Here is a 20,944-nt window from a genome sequence, read left to right as displayed (position 1 = left end):
TTACGTGCAATTCTGGTCTCCTTCCTATCAGAAGGATGTTGTGAAACTTGAAAAGGTCCAGAAAAAATTTACAAGGATGTTGCCAGGGTTGGAGGATTTGAGCTACAGGGAGAGGCTGAACAGGCTTGGGCTGTTTTCTCTGGAGCATCGGCGGCTGAGGAGTGACCTCACAGAGGTTTATAAAATCATGAGGGGTATAGATAGGATAAGTAGACAAAGTCTTTTCCCTGGGGTGGGGGAGTCCAGAACTAGAGGGCATAGGTTTAGGGTGAGAAGGGAATGATATAAAAGAGACCTAAGGGGCAGCTTTTTCACGCAGAGGGAATGAGCTACGTGTATGGAATGAGCTGCCAGAGGAAGTGGTGGAGGCTGGTACAATTGCAGCATTTTAAAGGCATCTGGACGGGTATATGAATAGGAAGGGTTTGGAAAGATATGGGGCGAGTGCTGGCAAGTGGGACTAGATTAGGTTGGGATATCTGTTTGGCATGGATGAGTTGGACTGAAGGGTCTGTTTCCATGCTGTACATCTCTATAATTCTATGACTCTGGACAGCCTGACTTTGAGTGGGGGAAGTCTGGCTGTAGCATTTTGCTGCAAGTCACATTTAGGAGAGGAGAGGAATACAGTACACTTTAACCTAATACCATGATCATTCAGTTATCCAGGTTCAAGCTGCAAATCACATACCTCATGACCGGATATCGTAATGGAACAAAATTGTTGACTGTGCTAAACATATTAATCAATGTACTTAGCATTGGTAACCTGATGGAACGCATTAGTATTGAAAATCAATATATCACCAAGAAGAATAACAGTCCACCACTGTGATTAACCTGAGAATATTATTTTAAAAATTTTTAAATGAGTGACTTTGTGACCAAAATGAAATGGGAACCTTCTTGGAATAGTCACAAATGGTAGATGCATGCCGTGCTCTTTAGTCTGATCTGGGGCCTTGACACTTTAGTGAAGGAATCATCGAATGGAGCTTGTTCTTAATATAACTTTTGTTTAAATTACCTTGATTGAACTGGGTTGATAACGCAAACAAATTGAGAATCATGGACAGCAGAATGTATGAACATCTATTTTAACAATTCTTTATTTTTAGATGCAGTGATGCAAATGAGTTACAAATGGCTTGGAATGTATATTCAGATGCATTATTCCTGTAATAAATTGAAACAAAATATTGCAGATGCTGAAAATCAAAATGGAAATGGATAAAACTGAGTATTTCTGTCACATTCTGTGCTAATGAGGAAGTAGTGGAGGTTGGTACAATTGCAGCACTTAAAAGGCATCTGGATGGGTATATGAATAGGAAGGGTTTAGAGGGATACGGGCCAAGTGCTGGCAAATTGGACTAGATTGTGTTGGGATATCTAGTCGGCATGGACAAGTTGGACCAAAGGGTCTGTTCCCCCGTGCTGTACATCTAGATGTCTCTATGACACTAATGTTTGTTCAAAAATGTGATAATCAACTGAGGTACCTTTTCATTCTAAAGCTGACTTAATTAGAAGCAATTCTTTCCCCCCTCAATATCATGAAATAATGTTGCAATTCTTATCAGGTTTCTTTGGAGAAACAAAGACTTCAAAGCTCTTCCTACTTAAAGTGTTTTTCTGATTGACAGCAAGTGTGCCCATTAAATTCATTCTCAACTCAAAAATGTCAAATCAGAATGAAAGCAATTGTCAACATTCACTTTGTGTATTTGGACTTGTAGGTTTTAAATTGTTGAATGAGCTGTCAAATTAATCTGCACCATATCCCTTCAGTTTCCTTCAACTCTGTCAACAACCCAGAACAACAGCGTCACAAATTTTTGTTGACTTGCGCATGGTGTGAGGGCATCACTGGTTGGACCCAGTCCCTAATTGCCTTTGAGAAGGTGGAGCAGGGCTACCTTCTTGAACTGCTGCAGTCTACCTGCTGTAGTTTGACCAACAACGCCATCAGGGAGGGAATTCCAGGATTTTGACCCAGCCACAATGAAGGAACTGTGATATATTTCCAGGTCAGGTAGGTGAGAGACTTAGGAGGGGAACATCAGGTGGTGGTGGTGTTCCCATATATCTGCTGCCCTTGTCTTTCGAGATGAGAGTGGTTGTGGGTTTGGAAGGTGCTGCTCAAAGATCTTTGGAGAATTTTTGCAGTGCATCTTGTAGACAGGACAGAGTGCTGCTACTGCACATTGGTGATGGAGGGAGTGGATGCTTGTGGATGTGGTGCCAATCAAACGGGCTACTTTGGCCAAGATGGTGATAAGCTTTTTGAGGACTGTTGGAGCTGCTCATCCAGGAAAGTAGAGAGTATTCCATCACACTCCTGATGTGGACTTTGTAGATGATGGACAGGTTTTCTGGAGTCAGGAGGTTAATTACTCATCAAAGAATTCCGAGCCTGTGACCCGTTCTAGTAACCACTGTATTTATGTGGTGGGTTTAGTCAAGTTTCTTTAGAATTGTAACCTCACTGATGTTGTGGGGAATTCAGTGATGGTAACACCATTGAATGTCAAGGGGTGGTGGTTAGATTGTCTCTTTCTGGAGCTGGTCATTGCTCTGTGTAAATGTTACTTGCCACTTGTCAGCACAATCTTGGTATTTGTCCACATCATGTCACATTTCAACATGGACTGCTTCAGTAACTGAGTTGTCATAAATGCAACTGAACATTGTGCAATCATCGATGAACATCCTCACTTCTGACCTTATAATGGAGGTAAGGTCATTGATGAAACAGCTGAAGACAGAGGGGGGCCTAGGACACTACATTGCCCTTCTCGCTCGCTCTGTGTCTGTCCTTTCTCAGTCTCGGTGAAGCGCAGGCACCGGAGCAGCTGGCGGCGGTGGTGCTGCAACTGCTGGAGGTGAACGAAGAGGACGAGGAGATGGTGGTGGTGGGAGAAAGGAGAGGAAAAAGAAAGCTTGTGAGGACGAGCGCCAATCGATCTGAACCACTCGAAGACCGGACCCATTAGCTCCGGCAGAAAGGAAGAAAAAGACCAGCACCGAGAGAGATCCACTGAAAATTGGAGAAAACGGCCGACCAACACTGAGAAACCGCCGTGCCGTCGAGCCGCGCCGACAGCCCCGTTTCCTCTCCACCCGCCATCATGAACAATCAGGGCGGCAACGAGATCAGTAAGAGGCCGGAGACTAGGCCCCGAAGCCTTACCTTGAGTTTGGAGACCATCAGAGTTTTCCCCTCAACGCGTGCGTGGGCGGCCGTTGAGATTGGTGGCGTCGGCGACAGGCCGCTCAAGATTTATTTAAAACACTTTATCTAAATACGCTGTGTATTTATTTATTTGTTTTGGTTTTGTCCTTCCCCCTTAATGCCTTGGGAAGGAGAATTTGAAAGGGATCCGGGAACAGAGGGAGGAAGGTAATGGCGCTTGGTGAAGGTCAATGTCCAGGCGGGAGACAGGAATTTTTATTCTCCCTTCACCGCTCGCGTTCAACTCGTCATCTCTCTCCGAGGGTTTAACCTGATTTCAATTCATTCATTTATTGTGCCCACGAGTATTCTCCCATTTATTTCGCACAAATTGTAAAAATTCCCCTCTTCCATCCTTTTTCTTTATATAAAACACGCTGATTTTGGGGGGACGGAGAAGCATGGCAAAGGGGGCACAAGTCCAAATCCTCTGCACGTGTAAATCAAACATGGATCAAACCCTCTTCTTCTAAAAAAAAATCCCTTTATTTATGGCTTATTTTCTCCTCTTAGAAACACCAGTTAGTAGCTGATTTTTTTTTGCAGAAATAGAAAATGTTTCAAAGCTATTTCACCACATGCTGTACACCATGTGGATGTGATTAGTTATTGGTTCTGAAGGAGGGTCCCTGGACCCGAAATGTTAACTCTTGTTTTCTCTGCGCAGATGTTACTTGACCTGCTAAGTTTTTCCAGCATTCGCAATTCTTGTTTCTTTTTTGGATGTTAGTGTTTTTCCACGCATGTACCCAGGGGGATAAACAAAAGTCCTCTCGAAAAGAAAGTCATGATTTGGAGATGCCGGTGTTGGACTGGGGTGTACAAAGTTAAAAATCACACAACACCAGGTTATAGTCCAACAGGTTTAATTGGAAGCACTAGTTTTCAGAGTGCTGCTTCTTCATCAGGTGGTCGTGAAAAGAAAATGTTAAATTTGTTTCTGTCGCAATAAAGCTGAACATCTGATTCCTGTTGACCGACTAGTTAAGACTTCTAGTTGATGATTGCTCATGTTAATTATTTTCCTGTTGTCTGGTAATGTTGTCGTTTGCAACTTAAGATTCAAGCAACTTGAGGCATATACTGTCTCCTCCCTTAAGGTTATTTTGTTTTCAAATCAATGAAAAATTAATATTAAATGTTTGAAAGTGGCCCTTCATTCTGGTACATGTGCTGCCCAAAATAAATGACGGACGCTACTGGGCAGTTTAACATAGCCAGTCCACCTAACCTGCTTATCTTTGAACTGTGGGATGAAACTGGAGCACTCAGCAGCAAACCACTCAAAATACGGCAAACTCCACACAGTCATCCAAGGCTGGAATTGAACCCAGGTCCTTGGTGCTGTGAAGGAGCATTGCTAACCATTGTGCCGCCCTACACAAATTAACCAAAGCAATGTAATGTAGATCTTTAACAGAAAATGTTTCAAGGTTATGGAATCTGGAGAGAAGCATAGTTGAATGAATCATTCCAGTGAACTTTCAACAGCGTTGGTATAAGTTTGAGATGGATCAGATTTGAGGCAAGGGAATGGAGGAAAGAACGAATGGGCTAGAAAACAGGTGGCATTAAATGTGCAAGGCAAAATAGTCTGTGGAAATCTCTTTGACTGTACAAGTAGCTGTTAAAGTTGCACTTGACGCAAAAGCAAATCAACTGTAATGGACATTGCTCACTGATATGAAAAAGGTAGCATATGGACCAGTGGCAGTGCAATAAACGTGGTGGCAAAAATAAGTATAAAGTTTTTTAAGAAAGTTGCACCTATATAGCACCTTCAACTTACTATCACAAGTTACTTAACATGGGTGTTATCAATCAAAATGTAATACTGCATCTTGTAAGAAGGTGAAAACGGTGGATAGGTTGTTCAGAGTCAGATATTGAGTACCTTAAAGGAGAAAAGTTAAGAAATAGATTTAGGAACTTCAGGTGTGGTAGGTACTGCAATTAAAATTGGGTATTATTGAAAATGTCAGAAGCATCAACACCTGTGGAGTGAGGAGATTGAAAGGATGACCCAAGCTATGGAAGGGATTTGAAAGCATGGATAATTTTTAAAATGCATGGTGTTCTTTAATGGGTGCCATAGTTGGCGAGCATGGATGATTGGAGTAGAGTTTGAGACAGTGGTCTCAAGATCTCTGTAGGTTTGAAATAATGAAATTCTAGAGCTGTTGATGGATTTAACTACAGGATTAAGAACTACAAATTGACTTCTATGGATCATTGAGTGATAGGAAGATCGGTGTGGACCCAGTAGGCCGAATGGCCTGTCTCCACACTAGGGATTCTATGTTATAACTACTGTGAGGAACTCCTGCAGAGATGTCCTAGACCTGAGATGACTGATCTCTAACAACCACAGCTCTCTTCCTCTGTGCCATGTATGACTCTAACTATCAGAATGTGTGCCTCTTGACACCCATTGATTCTAGTTTTTCTAGGGATCCTTGATGCCACACTTAGTTGTATATGGCCTTGATATCAAGGGCTGTTACTCTCACCTCCTCTCGAGAAATCAGCTCTTTTGTCCATTTTTCAATAAAGGTTGTAATGAAGTCAGGAGCTGAGTAGTCCTAGCAGAACATCCTAAAACAATTTTAGAGAATTGTTTTAAATGGTGCATGTTGCACATTCCAATCATTGTCAAGCCCATCTGTCTCCAACTGTTTACACTATTTTTCTGAAAACAAAGAATGCCAGTACAAAGAAAGCTCGAATGTGGATAGTCAACATCATTATCAGGATTATACAATCAGTTTCCATTATTGTTCACTTGCAATCTTTAGATGTAGAATATTTCATATAAAGCTTAGCATACAAAGAAATTCAAATTGTATTCAAGCCATGATATTTCTTATGAAACACAAATGCACTTGCTCAAATTGCTCCAAACACCATTATAGATCGAGGGTGCTTGCAGAGCAGAAAGCATCACTCTTGCCTTTGTGTGCTACAATTAGCTTCTGCCTTTTATTTTAAAAAGATACAAAGATCTCTATTTCCAGTGGAAACAACTTGTGTGAAGAAATATCTGCCATTTGATTTCCAAACTTTCTTCAGAATAATTCTGAATCAATTACTGTTTATCGTTTAACTCAAGGAATGGAGAACAGTGTGCCAATTGACTAATTTATTTGACAATACTGAAATATTTGCAAGTACATTAAAACAAAAGGTGACTATCAATATCATTTGTAATGTTATAATTCCTTTATTTTCCTAGTTTAAACTTTGAAAGACTTAACGTAAAATATTACCTATTCCTTTATTTTTCTATTAATCTATGAAGTAATGGTTAGCTTTTTAACTCTTGTTTCTCTTTGTACAAGCCCCTTTTTTTGCACCTTGGTACCGAAGGTGGCGATGTTATATTCTTTTCACTGTACTCCTGTACTTGAGTACACATGACAATAAAATCTAAACTATAAAAAAATCTAAAATCAAATTGGAAATTAGGAAATGGCAGATTTATTAAATAGTCATTTTGTATTAATGTGCACAATACAGGATGAGGATTAAAAAGCCAGACATAAGGAAACATTAAATAAATCAAGCAAAGAAATTAACTAGATTCAATATAAAGAAATAGTTATGGAGAAACAGATGTTTCTCCATAACAGGTGATTAAATTGTTAATACATTAATCAAGAATTCAACAGTCTAGATTCATGAATTGTTCCTTATCGGTAACAAACTAGCAGCTTCACTTCACTATTTAAGGGTAATAGAAAAAAAATAAAAGATTATAGCTCTATTCTTGTGCACATTAGTTAATTTAGACAGAAGTACGTTCATGGTCTTAGACAGCAATTGTGAGCTTTACTGTTTAGAAAGATAAAGGTAGAAGGCACAAGAAAATAATTGAATCATAGAATTCCCACAGTATGGAAGCAGGCCATTGAGCCCATCGTGTCCACATCCACCCTCTGAACAGCTTCCTACCCAGACCTACCCGTCTACCTTATTGCTGTAACTGTGCATTTCCCACAGCTAATCCACCCAACCTACACAAGCCCAGACATTATGGGCCATTTAGCATTGCCAAACCACCTAATCACATTACCACATTCAAATCACACACCACCTTCACTTTGAAACCTGCTGTTGTTTCTTCAGCATTGCTGGGTTAAAGTCCTGGCATTCCATACATAGCTACATTATGGAAATAACTTCATTTCAGTTTCAGAGGTTCAAGAAGGTAGTTTACAACTGGATGGTCAATAAGTGCTGGTCTTGCCAACAATGCTCACATCCCATTGAAGTATAATTAAAGCCAACATAATTCACACTATGTCAGCATCTCCAACCATGTACTCTCCTTTTAAGAGATGTAGGTTATCTTTAAACAGTGATGGCAATATGGTCCTGCTGCCATGTGTAATGAACGAGTAATGTGGTTAGCAATAACTATATGCAGAAATCATAATAACAGGCAGCACAAGGATGCTGTGCTCTTTTGATCACAGTGAACAGGCAGAGAGTATCTAAGTGTTACAATATCACACTAGTTTTTTGGAGGTGAACCAGTTTATCCAACACTAAATCCACATTAAAGCACAGCCTTTAATCTTGTTCATTTTGTCTCTGTAATACACCTTTCCATACTTAACAAGGTTTTAAGACTCTCAAAATACAAATCCCCATACTGTAGCACCTGTCAGAATACCAAGCAAAACATCTCAGAACTCAATAAAACCTGACAACAAGCTATGATTGGGTAACTTCTTCAAGATGTTTGACTAATAATTTCATAGGAATTTAGGCTAACATTATAATTCAAGTGAATAATACCATTCCCATTTTGCTAAAAGTGGATATCTTTTGGCATGGAGCTTTGAGGAGTGAGAGACATGCAAAACTAAGAACACAAGTAGTATTTTGTAAAGTTCAAAGAAATTATCAGATTTTTACTTAAGGTTGAGTCCCTCGTTATTACAAGTACTCACCTGAGGTCAAATGTTAACACAAGCCATTCTACAAATAGTTATCTGATAGTACAGAACTCGAGTATTGCTGAAAAAAGACACATTTTGCAAAGACTTCACCTAGCACTCATCAGGGCATTTGCAAAAATACCAATGAATAGGGGAACAACACTTTAATTTGCATGAGCAGACCACACTAATAGGTTGACAAGTGGACTCTGATTGGTAGCGGCCTGGCCATGGAGAATTTACCAATATGATGATGACTAACAGCTATTTATCAAGCAGATTTACTCTGGTATTGTCCTGAGGAACAATTTACAAAATAGCTATCACCTATTTTATCCAGTCGAAATAGGCATGCTGTGCATATGCAATTTTTTGTCTGAAAATACAGAGCCCTGTGTATTATTATGTGTAGCTTCCAGTAGAGGCAAATGAACCACACTGAGTGCCTGACTGACAATCCTAATTTGGTTGTCAGTGTAATTCTTATTACTTCAGGTTTATGCCTCAGAGGGAAGTTAATCTCTGCCAAGCATCTTGAATGCTAAAATTCTGCAAATTGCACCATTATGTTCTACCATCAGTCTAACGCTTAATGTCACAACAAATCTAGACTCTATATTTTCTTACCGTTTCTGCTCATACACTTCTGAGTGTTGCACTTCTGTATCTTACTTGGGGATGGCTTCATTTCACAAATGCTGCTGTCTTCCTCTGTCTTATTAGTTTCCAAGTTCATACATCTCACCACCTGTTGCTGTAAGCCTCCTCCGCAGGATGCAGAGCACTACATTATCAGAACAAATATTTTAGAGAATGTAACAGTGTAGTATAAACACATATTTTATATTCATTGACATAATAGAAGCTAACCTCGTGCTTGTTAAAAAAAAAACCCAGTTGTCTCACTGAAAGGAACATATTGATAATACAAGTTTGTGTTCTCGGTTTAAGTCAGCTATGAAATGAAAGTGAGTGTAAACCAAGTGTATGTCTTTATTAGTAAAACTTTAAAAAAAATTATGTCCTTCAATTTGATATGTGGATTTTGCTGTCCCAGATTCTTCCACACCCATTATGCAAGTCAGGAATTAAAAGCCAATTTGGTTAATGCCTTTCTTTTAACATAGCAGCAAGATGCCAAAGATTATACAGTGTCGTGTGATATTTTTGACTTGTCCACCCTCCTCTAACACTGGCACCTCCACATCTACCATCCTTTGTGTGTAGAAGTGCTTCCTAAATCTATCCTGAATGGTCTGGCCCTAATTCTCAAACTATGCCCTTAGTTCTAGAATCTCGAATTTATCTTTATTGACATTGATTTTAAATGTTACACAAACAGCCCTAGTTTGTATAGTCTCTTCTCCTAACTTATCTCCTGGAATACAGATGCCACTCCCTCCAAGGCCAAGATATCCTTCCTTAGGTGCATTGCTCATTGTACTCCTAGTGAGCTCTAGACTAATAATCGGAAAGACCAAGCTAATACTCTGAGGACATTCATTTAAATCTCACCAAGACAGGTGGGGAAATTTGAATTGAATAAACAGCTGGAATTAAAAGAGTCTAATGTTGACCAGTCATAAAAACCCACGTAATTCACTAATTTTCAGAGAAGGAAATCTGACATCACTACCTGATCTAAGCTCTTCATCAGGAAAAGGGCTTATGCCTAAAACGTCGATTCTCCTGCTCCTCGGATGCTGCCTGACCTGCTGTGCTTTTCCAGCTGCACACTCTCGACTCTGATCGCCAGCATCTGCAGTCCTCACTTTCTCCATTATTACCTGGTCTGGCCTACATATGACTGCAGATACACTGCAATGTGAATGACTCTTAGCTCCACTCCCACTGAGTTCAAAAACAATTGGGAATATGCAATGAATGCTAACACAGATCGTCATGTCTATATCCCGTGCAGGAATTAAAAAGGAAAACTTATGGAAAAGTGTTGAAAAATCACAGTGTCAACATTCATACAAGATTGACTTCTACACAAGTGTATACAAGTATCTCAAATAAATGCTGGAGCAACTTAGCAAGTCTGGCAGCACCTACAAAGAGAGAAACAGAGCTGACATTTTGAGCTTGATATTCCTCTTCTTCAGAACATATCTGTTTTTATTTCAGATTTCCGGCATCTGTAATATTTTGTATTATTTGAGTACATATTCCAGACAGGTGAAGAAAGGTTTTGCACAGTTAAATTAACATGATATCTGGTCGGCAAGCAAGAGTTGGACTGAAGGGTCTGTTTCCATGCTGTACATCTCTATGATTCTATAATCATATATATTGTCAATGAAGATAACAAGCGCCAATTAAAAAATACATTTAGGTCTAAGGCTTTCAGAGACTTACTGCAATCAATGAAAGTGTGACAGAACAGATAGAGATTTCAGTCAGCTGGATCATAAATGCAGACTCTGAGCCACTTTGCTGAAGAATCAGATATGTAGTGACCTGCTTGTGATGGTTAGTACACTTAAAAGTCTTCTATCGTGACAGAAGATGGGAAAACCATCACTCTCATTCAATATTTCTCACATAATCCAGGTGCTTAAAAATTACTGGGATGTGAGCTTTTCTGGCAAGCTCAGAATTTACTGAGTATCCCTAATTGTCCTTGAGAAGGTGGTGGTGAGCTACATTAACTGAATGGCTTTTTAGTTAAATGGTCCACAGACTAGACTGAGTAATACCAGCAGATCTCCTTCCTTAAGTAAGTTCAGAGAACTACATAAAATCAAATTCCACCCCAGCAGCTTTGTATTTCTACAAATCGAGCTGGTCTCAGTCATGGCGATCATGAAAATGTCAGATTCTTGTTAAACCACTACTTCCAGACACCTGATCACAACTATCTGGAAGGTCAATGACAGCGATATATGGGAACACCAACACCTGCAAGTGCCAGTCCAAGTCGTTCACCATTCTGGAAATATTTTGTTATTCCTGCAGTATTGCAGTGTCAAAATCCCAGAATGCCTTCCCTCATTTGTGGGTCTACCTACATGGATTGCAGTGATTCAAGAAGTCAGCTCACCACCTTTTCAAGGGAAACAATGGATGGGCTATAAATACTGGCTGGGCAAAAGTGAGGACCGCAGATGCTAGAAATTAGAGTTGACATTGTGGGGCTGGAAAAGCACAGCAGGTCAGGCAGCATCCAAGGAGCAGGAAAATCGACATTTCAGGCAAAAGCCCTTCATCAGGAACTGTCCCAGCCAGTGCTGCCCATGTTTCCAAGAGTGAATTAAAAAAAAACTGTGTGAGGGAAACAAGTAAACAGATCAGTTTTCAGTTTGGCTCTAAGAAGAAAATATCACGCTGCTAGACCCTTGCCCACTCGCTTAGACTATCGATATCCCTCTGCGGTCTTTCAGTGTCCTCTGCATACTTTGCTCTACCACTCATTTCAATGTCATCTGTGAACTTTGACACACTACATTTGGTCCCCAACTCTAAATCATCTATGAAAAATTGGAATCAATTGTGGTCCCGACACTTATCCTCAAGGTACATCACTAGCCACTGATTGCCAACCAGAAAAACACCCATTTATCCTCATTCTTCATAAAGCAATGATGACTCTGCATGTGTTTAGTGTATATTTTTAAATGCTGTCCTGTCACTTAAATAGTTGAGAAATTATGTTGCAGCTGTACAGGACATTGGTGAGACCACACTTGGAGTATTATGTTCAGTTTTGGTCAAACTGCTACAGGAAGGATGTTATTAAAATGGAAAGAGTGCAGAAGAAATGTACAAGGATGTTGCCAGGACTCTAGGGACTGAATTATAGGGAAAGGTTGGACAATCTAGGACATTTTTCTTTCGAGCATAGGAGGCTGAGGTTTCTTATGGGATCAGGGGCGGGATCTGAGGGTGGGATCAGACTGTTTCCATGTCTCCACAATGAATGTCCCAGGCTTTATTTTGGAAAAGTAAAACTGATAGAGGACAATTGGCATTCTGGGAGGGACAGGTTTAAGCTTGAATTCACTAACAGCCTGCTTTAGGGGATTGTGCGAGATGTTGGCTCTCAAGTCTCTGTGGGGCAGACTTATAAGATCCATAAGAGGGATCTTATAGAAGTGTATAAGATCATAAGAGGCATTGATAGGGTGAAAGCACTCGTCTTTTTCCCAGGGTTAGGGAATTGAGGACTACAGGGCATCAGTTTAAGGTAAGATGGGAAAAGAATAAAAGGGAACTGAGGGGCAACCTTTTTACTCAGTGGGTGGTATGCATATGGAGTGAGCAGCTGGTAGAGGTGATTGAGGCAGGTACACTAACAATATTTAAAAAGCATCTGGTCAAATACATGAATAGGAAATATTCAGAAGAATATGGGGGTTAAGAGTGTGTTGCTGGAAAAGCACAGCAGGTCAGGCAGCAACTGAGGAGCAGGAGAATCGACTACCACCTGATGAAGGAGCGATGCTCTGAAAGCTAGTGTGCTTCCAATTAAACCTGTTGGACTATAACCTGGTGTTGTGTGATTTTTAACTCTGTTTGAATAAGTGTGTTAGCAGTTTTACTATCATTTTCTGAATCAAAAGATAATGTTGGTACAGATCAATGGGTCGAACGGTCTCTTCTGTACTGTATGATTCATTTGGCGGTTAGTAGAAATGGTTCTTACTACAGCAGAGTAGATTATAAGAGGTTTGAATTGCAAGTGTTCATCATTCAAAGTTTGTGAGAAGATTTGTAGCTCGGGTGCTCGTTGTTGTGGTTCTGTTCGCCGAGCTGGGAATTTGTGTTGCAGACGTTTCGTCCCCTGTCTAGGTGACATCCTCAGTGCTTGGGAGCCTCCTGTGAAGCGCTTCTGTGATGTTTCCTCCGGCATTTATAGTGGTTTGTCTCTGCCGCTTCCGGTTGTCAGTTCCAGCTGTCCGTTGCAGAGACCGATATATTGGGTCCAGGTCGATGTGCTTATTGATTGAATCTGTGGATGAGTGCCATGCCTCTAGGAATTCCTTGGCTGTTCTCTGTTTGGCTTGTCCTATAATAGTAGTGTTGTCCCAGTCGAACTCATGTTGCTTGTCATCTGCGTGTGTGGCTACTAAGGATAGCTGGTCGTGTCGTTTCGTGGCTAGTTGGTGTTTATGGATGCGGATCGTTAGCTGTCTTCTCCATTCGGTGTTCTCTGTACCATCACGTCTAGGAATGGGAGTTGGTTGTCCTTTTCTTCCTCTCTAGTGAATCGGATTCCTGTGAGTTTGGCGTTGATGAACCGGTGTGTGTTCTCTATTTCTGTGTTTTTAATGATTACAAAGGTGTCATCCACATATCTGACCCAGAGTTTGGGTTGAATTTGCGGTAAGAATGTTTGTTCTAATCTTTGCATTACTGCTTCTGCTATGAGTCCAGAGATGGGTGAGCCCACAAATGTATTCAGGAAAGCCACACACACAGACCAAGTCCTGAACTACGAAAGCAACTATCCCAACACACACAAGAAGTTGCATCAAGACACTATTCAAAAGGGCCACAACACACTGCAGCACACCAGAACTGCAAAAAGAGGAAGAAGAACACCTATACAATATATTCGCCAAAAACGGATACCCGCGCAATTTCATCAACAGATGCCTAAGGGAAAGACAACGGAACGAGGACATGCCGCAACCGAAAGGACTAGCCACACTACCATACATCAAGAGCATTTCCGAACTGACAGCCAGACTACTGCGACCACTAGGACTCATAACAGCACACTAACCAACAGCCACTCTCAGACGACAACTCACCAGAACGAAGGACCCGATACCCAGCATGAGCAAAATCAATGTAGTGTACAAAATCCCATGCAAGGACTGCACAAAACACGACATAGGACAAACAGGAAGACAGCTAACGTTCCGCATCCATGAACACCAACTAGCCACGAAACGACACGACCAGCTATCCTTAGTAGCCACACATGCAGATGACAAGCAACATGAGTTTGACTGGGACAACACTACTATTATAGGACAAGCCAAACAGAGAAGAACCAGAAAATTCCTAGAGGCATGGCACTCATCCACAGATTCAATCAATAAGCACATTGACCTGGACCCAATATACCTGCCTCTGCAACGGACAGCTGGAACTGACAACCGGAAGCGGCAGAGACAAACCACTATAAATGCTGGAGGAAACATCACAGAAGCGCTTCACAGGAGGCTCCCAAGCACTGAGGATGTCACCTAGACAGGGGACGAAATGTCTGCAACACAAATTTCCAGCTCGGCGAACAGAACCACAACAAGTGTTCATCATTTCAAAAAGATTTTAGAAGCTAGATAATGAGGTTGTTTCCATTGATCTGTCAGTTATTCACATGAAGGAATAAATTTAGAGTTCATATGAAAATTTGGATGCCTTTATGGTGTAAAACCATGTTATAATCTGAAAATGTAGAGGGCAGAGATGACTGATAACATAGATGTTCTTTTGTTACTCCAGGAAAGAATCAGGGTCAAACAATATGCATGAAGCTTAACCGTATATGACTTTGCAAGCTACGTTATTAAAATACATCTGACTAGAGCAAACCATTTTTAAAACAAAAGTAGAAATGCAAAAATACATGTTTGCAATAATGATTATGTTTAGCTACTAAATTATTAAGATTCCCTGTTCAATTTTGAGGTGAAATTTACAGATTGAGTTGCAACTGAAAGATTGAATATTTGACATGCCTCACTCCAGGTTCCAGTTATCCACTGAACACATGGCTGAGTATTGCAGGGCCTGGTAGTATGAGGCCGAGCCTTCAAATTGCACTGTCCTTCTTCCATACAGCGAACCAGTCTTTCTTGAATCCCACCACCACCACATGTCCTTGAACACTGAGGGAAGATACACTCATGAGATATTCAAGACCTTTAATCGGAATTGAATCATTTCATTTTACTGAAGCCAAAGCATCTTTTACAGGGCAATAATATCATCAAAAATGAGTATCTCTCCTCTGTTCTTCACTTACCTCACTCCAAGCAGAAACTTGCCAGTTAGCACAGGCCTTTAGATTGCAACGAAGGCTTGTGGTTGGTTTGGTTCTGAGGAGCTGGCAGTGGAAAGGCCTCAGGGGCCTTTTATCATGGCTGTCTATACACTGTATGTCACGGATTTTAGCACCACCTCCACAGTTTTCTGAGCACTTTGAATACAAAGGAAACATTAATCAGTAGACAGAGTTGGTTTTACTCCAACAATCCGAACAGCAAAAAAACAGCCAAATGCAAGAATCTAGATGATATTGACTGTAAATTCAATGCAGGAAATGTGTTGCTGGAAAAGCGCAGCAGGTCAGGCAGCATCCAGGGAACAGGAGCATCGACGTTTCGGGCATAAGCCCTTCTTCAGCCCTTCTCCTGTTCCCTGGATGCTGCCTGACCTGCTGCGCTTTTCCAGCAACACATTTCCAGCTCTGATCTCCAGCATCTGCAGACCTCACTTTCTCCTGTAAATTCAATGCAACCCATTCTAAAAAATGAAAGACTTAACAGAAATCTATGCGAGCATAAGAGGTACAGTTAGTAATTTTGCAGATGACACCAACATTGGAGGTGTAGTGGACAGCGAAGAGGGTTACCTCAGATTACATCATGATCTTGACCAATGGGCTGAGAAGTGGCAGATGGAGTTTAATTCAGATAAATGTGAGGTGCTGCATTTTGGGAAAGCAAATCTTAGCAGGACTTATACACTTAATGGTGAGGTCCTAGGGAGTGTTGCTGAACAAAGAGACCTTAGAGTGCAGGTTCATAGCTCCTTGAAAGTGGAGTCGCAGGTAGATAGGATAGTGAAGAAGGCGTTTGGTATGCTTTCTTTTATTGGTTTGAGTATTGAGTACAGGAGTTGGGAGGTCATGTTGCGGCTGTACAGGACATTGGTTAGGCCACTGTTGGAATATTGCATGCAATTCTGGTCTCCTTCCTATCGGAAAGATGTTGTGAAACTTGAAAGGGTTCAGAAAAGATTTACAAGGGTGTTGCCAGGGTTGGAGGATCTGAGCTACAAGGAGAGGCTGAACAGGCTGGGGCTGTTTTCCCAGGAGTGTCGGAGGCTGAGGGGTGACCTTATAGAGGTTTACAAAATTATGAGGGGCATGGATAGGATAAATAGACAAAGTCTTTTCCCTGGGGTCGGGGAGTCCAGAACTAGAAGGCATAGGTTTAGGGTGAGAGGGGAAAGATATAAAAGAGACCTAAGGGGCAACCATTTCACGCAGAGGGTAGTACGTGTATGGAATGAGCTGCCAGAGGATGTGGTGGAGGCTGGTACAATTGCAACTTTTAAGAGGCATTTGGATGGGTATATGAATAGGAAGAGTTTGGAGCGATTTGGGCCGGGTGCTGGCAGGTGGGACTAGATTGGGTTGGGATATCAGGTCGGCATGGACGGGTTGGACTGAAGGGTCTGTTTCCATTCTGTACCTCTCTATGACTGTATGACTCTATATCATTTCAGCTATATGACACTGTAATCTTTTGCGATAAATTCTGTCTTAGGATCCTACTCCACAGCTACTTGATGATGGAGCAGTGCTCCGGATGCTACTGTGCTTCCAAATAAACCTGTTGGACTATAACCTGGTGTTGTGTGATTTTTGACTTTGTACAGCCCAGTCCAAAACCGGCACCTCCACGTCGCAAATTTAATAGCAGCAAATAGACCACACATAACTTTCTGGTATTCATTCAGAAGATTGAGAGCATCACTAGCTCGGCCAGCATTTAATGCCCATCCCTAATTACCCAGAGAGAAGTTAGAAATCAACCGCATTGCTGTGGTTTCTAGGCTTACACGTAAGGACAGAGTTTTTTTCCATAAAGAACATTAGCGATACAGATTTTTCTGACAATCAACAATGGAAGATGGAGTTTAATTCAGATAAATGTGAGGTGTTGCATTTTGGTAAGGTAAACCAGAGCAGGACTTCAACAGTAATAGCAGGGCCCTAGAGAGTGTTGCCGAACAAAGAGATCTCGGGGTGCAGGCGCATTGTTCCTTGGAATTTCCTTGAAGGCATTTAGCATGCTTGCCTTCATTGGGCAGAATATTGAGTATAGGAGTTGGGATGTCATGCCGCAGCTGCACAGGATGTTGGTGAGGCCACCTTTAGAAAAATGTGCACAATTCTGGTCGCCCTTCTATGGAAAGAATGTTGCTAAATTTGAGAGGGTGCAGAAAAAATTTCCAAGAATGTTGCCAGTGTTGGAGGGTTTGAGCTAAAGGGAGAGGCTGACGAGGCTGGAGTAATTTTCTCTGGAGCATAGAGGCTGAGGGATGATCTTATAGAGTTTTATAAAATCATGAGGAGCATGGATAGGTTGAATAGCCATTTTTATAGTCTTCTTCACAGATTAGGGAAGTCCAAAATGAGAAGTCATGGGTTTAAGGCGAAAGAGCACAGATGTAAAAGGGACTTGAGGGTAACTTTTTCAAGCTGAGGTGGTGCATGTATGGAATGAGCTGCCAGAAGAAGTGGTGGAGGTGGGTACAACTATAACATTTAAAAGGCATGGGAATATGAATAGGAAGGATTTTGAGAGGTGTGGGCCAAATGCTGGCATATAGACCTTGAGCAGATTGAGATGTCTGTTTGGCGTGGACAAATTGGACCAAAGCATCTGTTTCCATGCGATATGACTCTATGAGACAATTAATTCTACATTATTAACTGAATTCAAATTCCATCATCTGCTGTGGCAGGATTCGAACCGAGGATCCTGGAATATTACTTGAGTCTCTGGATAAAAGGTCCACTGGTAAAGCAACTAGGCTGTCTCCTAACTTATTTCTTGTCTTCTGACTTGAATTTGAATTTCAAGGGCAAAGAGAGATGTATAACACAAGAATGCCCATGTCTGATGAATGATTAAAAAAAAGGACTAAGTTATAACCTTCACAACACAGTGATACTGTGTGTGGTTGCACAGACCGATCACAAATGGAATGCAGTGACTAAAAGTTGAGAAGGAGAGTATGGCAGAGAAAGAAGGAATTTTTAAAATAGTCTCTGTTTAAATTTCAAAAGTTATGTTCCATATTCTGGTGCTAACGTAAGTTACTAAAAGAAAAATGAATTTACATTAAACAGAGAAACAAAGAAAGATTTACATTTATAAAGCATGATTCACCACCAATGGTCATCTCAAAACATTTTATAGGTAATATGTACTTTTAAAATAGCCACAGTTATAATATAGGAATTTCAGCAACTAACTTGCATTCAGCAAACTCCCACAAATAATATTATGAAGACAATCATGGAATCTGTTTTTTGTGATGCTCATTGAGATATATATGGTCAGGTTGCAGGGCATACCTCTCCTGCTTCTTTTTAAAATAGGGTAATTCAAAATAAGTAGGATTAAACAGACATTATGGCCTAAGTGTCATACATGTGAATGTAGTTTAATTATGCTAGCTTCACTGAATGTTATTGTGCACTTTCCCAGCAGAAGGTGTCATGTCCTCATATCCCCCATTCCAATCCCTAGCCATTTAGATTGTGAGACATTTCATGCAACATAGGGAAAACAAAATCAATTGTTTCAGGCCTGAGCTGCTGCTGTACCTTCACTGACTGGGACTCAGCCAGCAGAGATAAGCATCCATGGAGTATCAACTATTGTTCAAAATTCTGGAAGGGCTAAATGTAAACCTTTACCTTTTTTTTGCAAATCCTGTACCTGCCAGGTATTCGAATGCTGTTAAGGCAGAAGGCGAAGAATGTACCATTTGACCTCATTAACACCTACACATCCAGACTGCATTTTTATAAACAGATGTCATGCTGCAAGAAAGCCCAGGAATCAAAGGTGGACTGGCACAGATCCAATTCTTTTACCTTGGCCCTTTTGCATGGTATCATTAACTTCTCTGGGTACAAAAGCCAAAATCAAATGGTGTGAACTCATGATGGGGTAGGTTCAGGTGCCAAATTGATGACTCTCTGGAGATGTGAGAATTTAATGTTGGATGGGATGTGGAGGGAGGATAAGAATTGAAAAACTAATTGTCCATTTTATCTTTAGCACTTGTTACTTACCTTGCTCCAGTTTCCTATTTTCCAAATAGCACACGGACGTACAAAACATCTCCGAGCAGGGGCAGGCTTCTTAATGTTTTCACAGTGTGTGTCTTCTTCAGTACTACATTCTATTTGTCTCCACATTGCACCAACTCCACATGTGGTAGAACACTGCACAGAATAAAGTTACAGAGAAAACTGAAAACATCCAAGGCCATTACAACTGAAAACAGATATGATAGTATGTTGTTACTATCAGCATAGTCATATCAACAGCAATGTGTAATAGAACTTGGCTCTACATAATTGATCAACAGGTATTAAAGGAATAAATATTCTATGTACAGCACACAATCTTAATGCAAAAGATAATAAAGTTCTATAATGCTGTAAAGTTTGGTAGTGCACACCTTTCGATAGAAACATAGGCAAAAACATAGCAAATAGAAGCAGGAGTAGCAAATCAACCTTTTAAATCTGCTCTGTCATTCATTATCATCATGGCTGATCATCCAACTCAATAGCCCATTCTTGTTTTCCCCATATCCTTTGATCCCAAGTGCCAAATCCAACTCCTTTGTAAAATCATGCAATGTTTTGGCCTTGATTGAATTCTATGATAGAAAATTCAACAGAATCACCACTCTCTATTGAAAACGTTTCAATTATGAATGGTTTACCCCTGATCCTTAGACTGGAACCCTTTGTTCTGATCTCCCCTGCCATCAGTAATATCCCGTATTTACCCTATCTAGTCCTGTTAGAATTTTATAGATTTCTGAGATCATGGCACAACTTTTAAAAAAGCAGGTCAAATATCATTGGTAACTTGGCTAATATTTATCTCTCAACCAACTTAAGTAAAACCTATTATCTGGTCAATAAGTCATTGCTATGTATAAATTTGCTCTCATGTTCCCTAAATTGTAACAATGACTTCACATCATTGTCTATAATGTACTTTGTAAAATGTGAATGTCTCCCTCCATTAATCTGTGGGGAGGACAAGCATTATCATTGGTGAGTCTGAACCTGTCCTTATCAACAATCCATGGCAGTGACCCATGAAAGAACAGTGACTTGCATTGTTATAGCTCAAAATGTTTTAGACTCAAGTCTTTAGATTGAGCCCAATGTCTACTGATTAAGAGATGAGATTGCAAGCACTGATCTATAGCAGATACTTCAAAGACACCACAAAATTACCAGAGAAACAAGATCGTTTGAGACACTCTGATGAGATTCAGAAACAAGAAGCGTATATCCTGACTAGAACTGTTACCTTCCCTCCAATGGGACAGCTAAATTAGTGGACTTTCCTTAGTATTGCCACCATATATTCAATCTAATTTAGAATTATAAAACGATATTCCTATTAGCACATACGACATCCCAGTATCATATTCATCAAAATTGATGTCAACCATTTATGTTTTGAGCTCTTATTCTTTGCTCGTACAACTTGTTCTCATCCCAATTTTGCTAACATTAACAAAATTAGTTGGTTCCTTTTTAAACCAGCCTCCAAATAATTAAAGAACGTTATTTACATCAGAGGATCTGCACTGACAACAGTCAACACCATGTGTAAGAGACTCTGCAAAGGCTTTCTAGATTTGTATCCCAACATTGAGACATTCCCTTCCAATTACCACCATTTCATACGTTACCTTTCATACAAAATTCTCAGATCACTTGCTGGCTTTAGACGTACCCCAGAAGTTATAC

At 40.6% G+C, this 20,944-nt stretch overlaps 1 protein-coding gene across 1 annotated transcript in view; it reads right to left on the bottom strand.

Moving 5' to 3' along the window:
* The window catches only part of adamts12 (ADAM metallopeptidase with thrombospondin type 1 motif, 12), a 569,649-nt gene that overhangs the window by 62,400 nt on the left and 486,305 nt on the right, over window positions 1-20,944 (bottom strand). The window contains exons 20-23 of the mRNA XM_043680588.2: window positions 19,235-19,387; window positions 15,161-15,334; window positions 14,874-15,023; window positions 8,806-8,962 (exon numbers count right to left, since the gene is read on the bottom strand). Of these exons, the coding sequence (XP_043536523.2) occupies window positions 8,806-8,962; window positions 14,874-15,023; window positions 15,161-15,334; window positions 19,235-19,387 (634 nt within the window). The remainder of the gene's footprint in view (window positions 1-8,805; window positions 8,963-14,873; window positions 15,024-15,160; window positions 15,335-19,234; window positions 19,388-20,944) is intronic.

Source organism: Chiloscyllium plagiosum, unplaced genomic scaffold (genome assembly GCF_037043375.1).
Source record: "Chiloscyllium plagiosum isolate Xiang-an unplaced genomic scaffold, Cpla_swu_hap1 HiC_scaffold_1, whole genome shotgun sequence".
Classification (NCBI taxonomy): Eukaryota; Metazoa; Chordata; class Chondrichthyes; order Orectolobiformes; family Hemiscylliidae; genus Chiloscyllium; species Chiloscyllium plagiosum.
The sequence above is the reverse complement of the archived record's forward strand: the minus strand, read 5'-3'. Positions and strand labels throughout refer to the sequence as shown.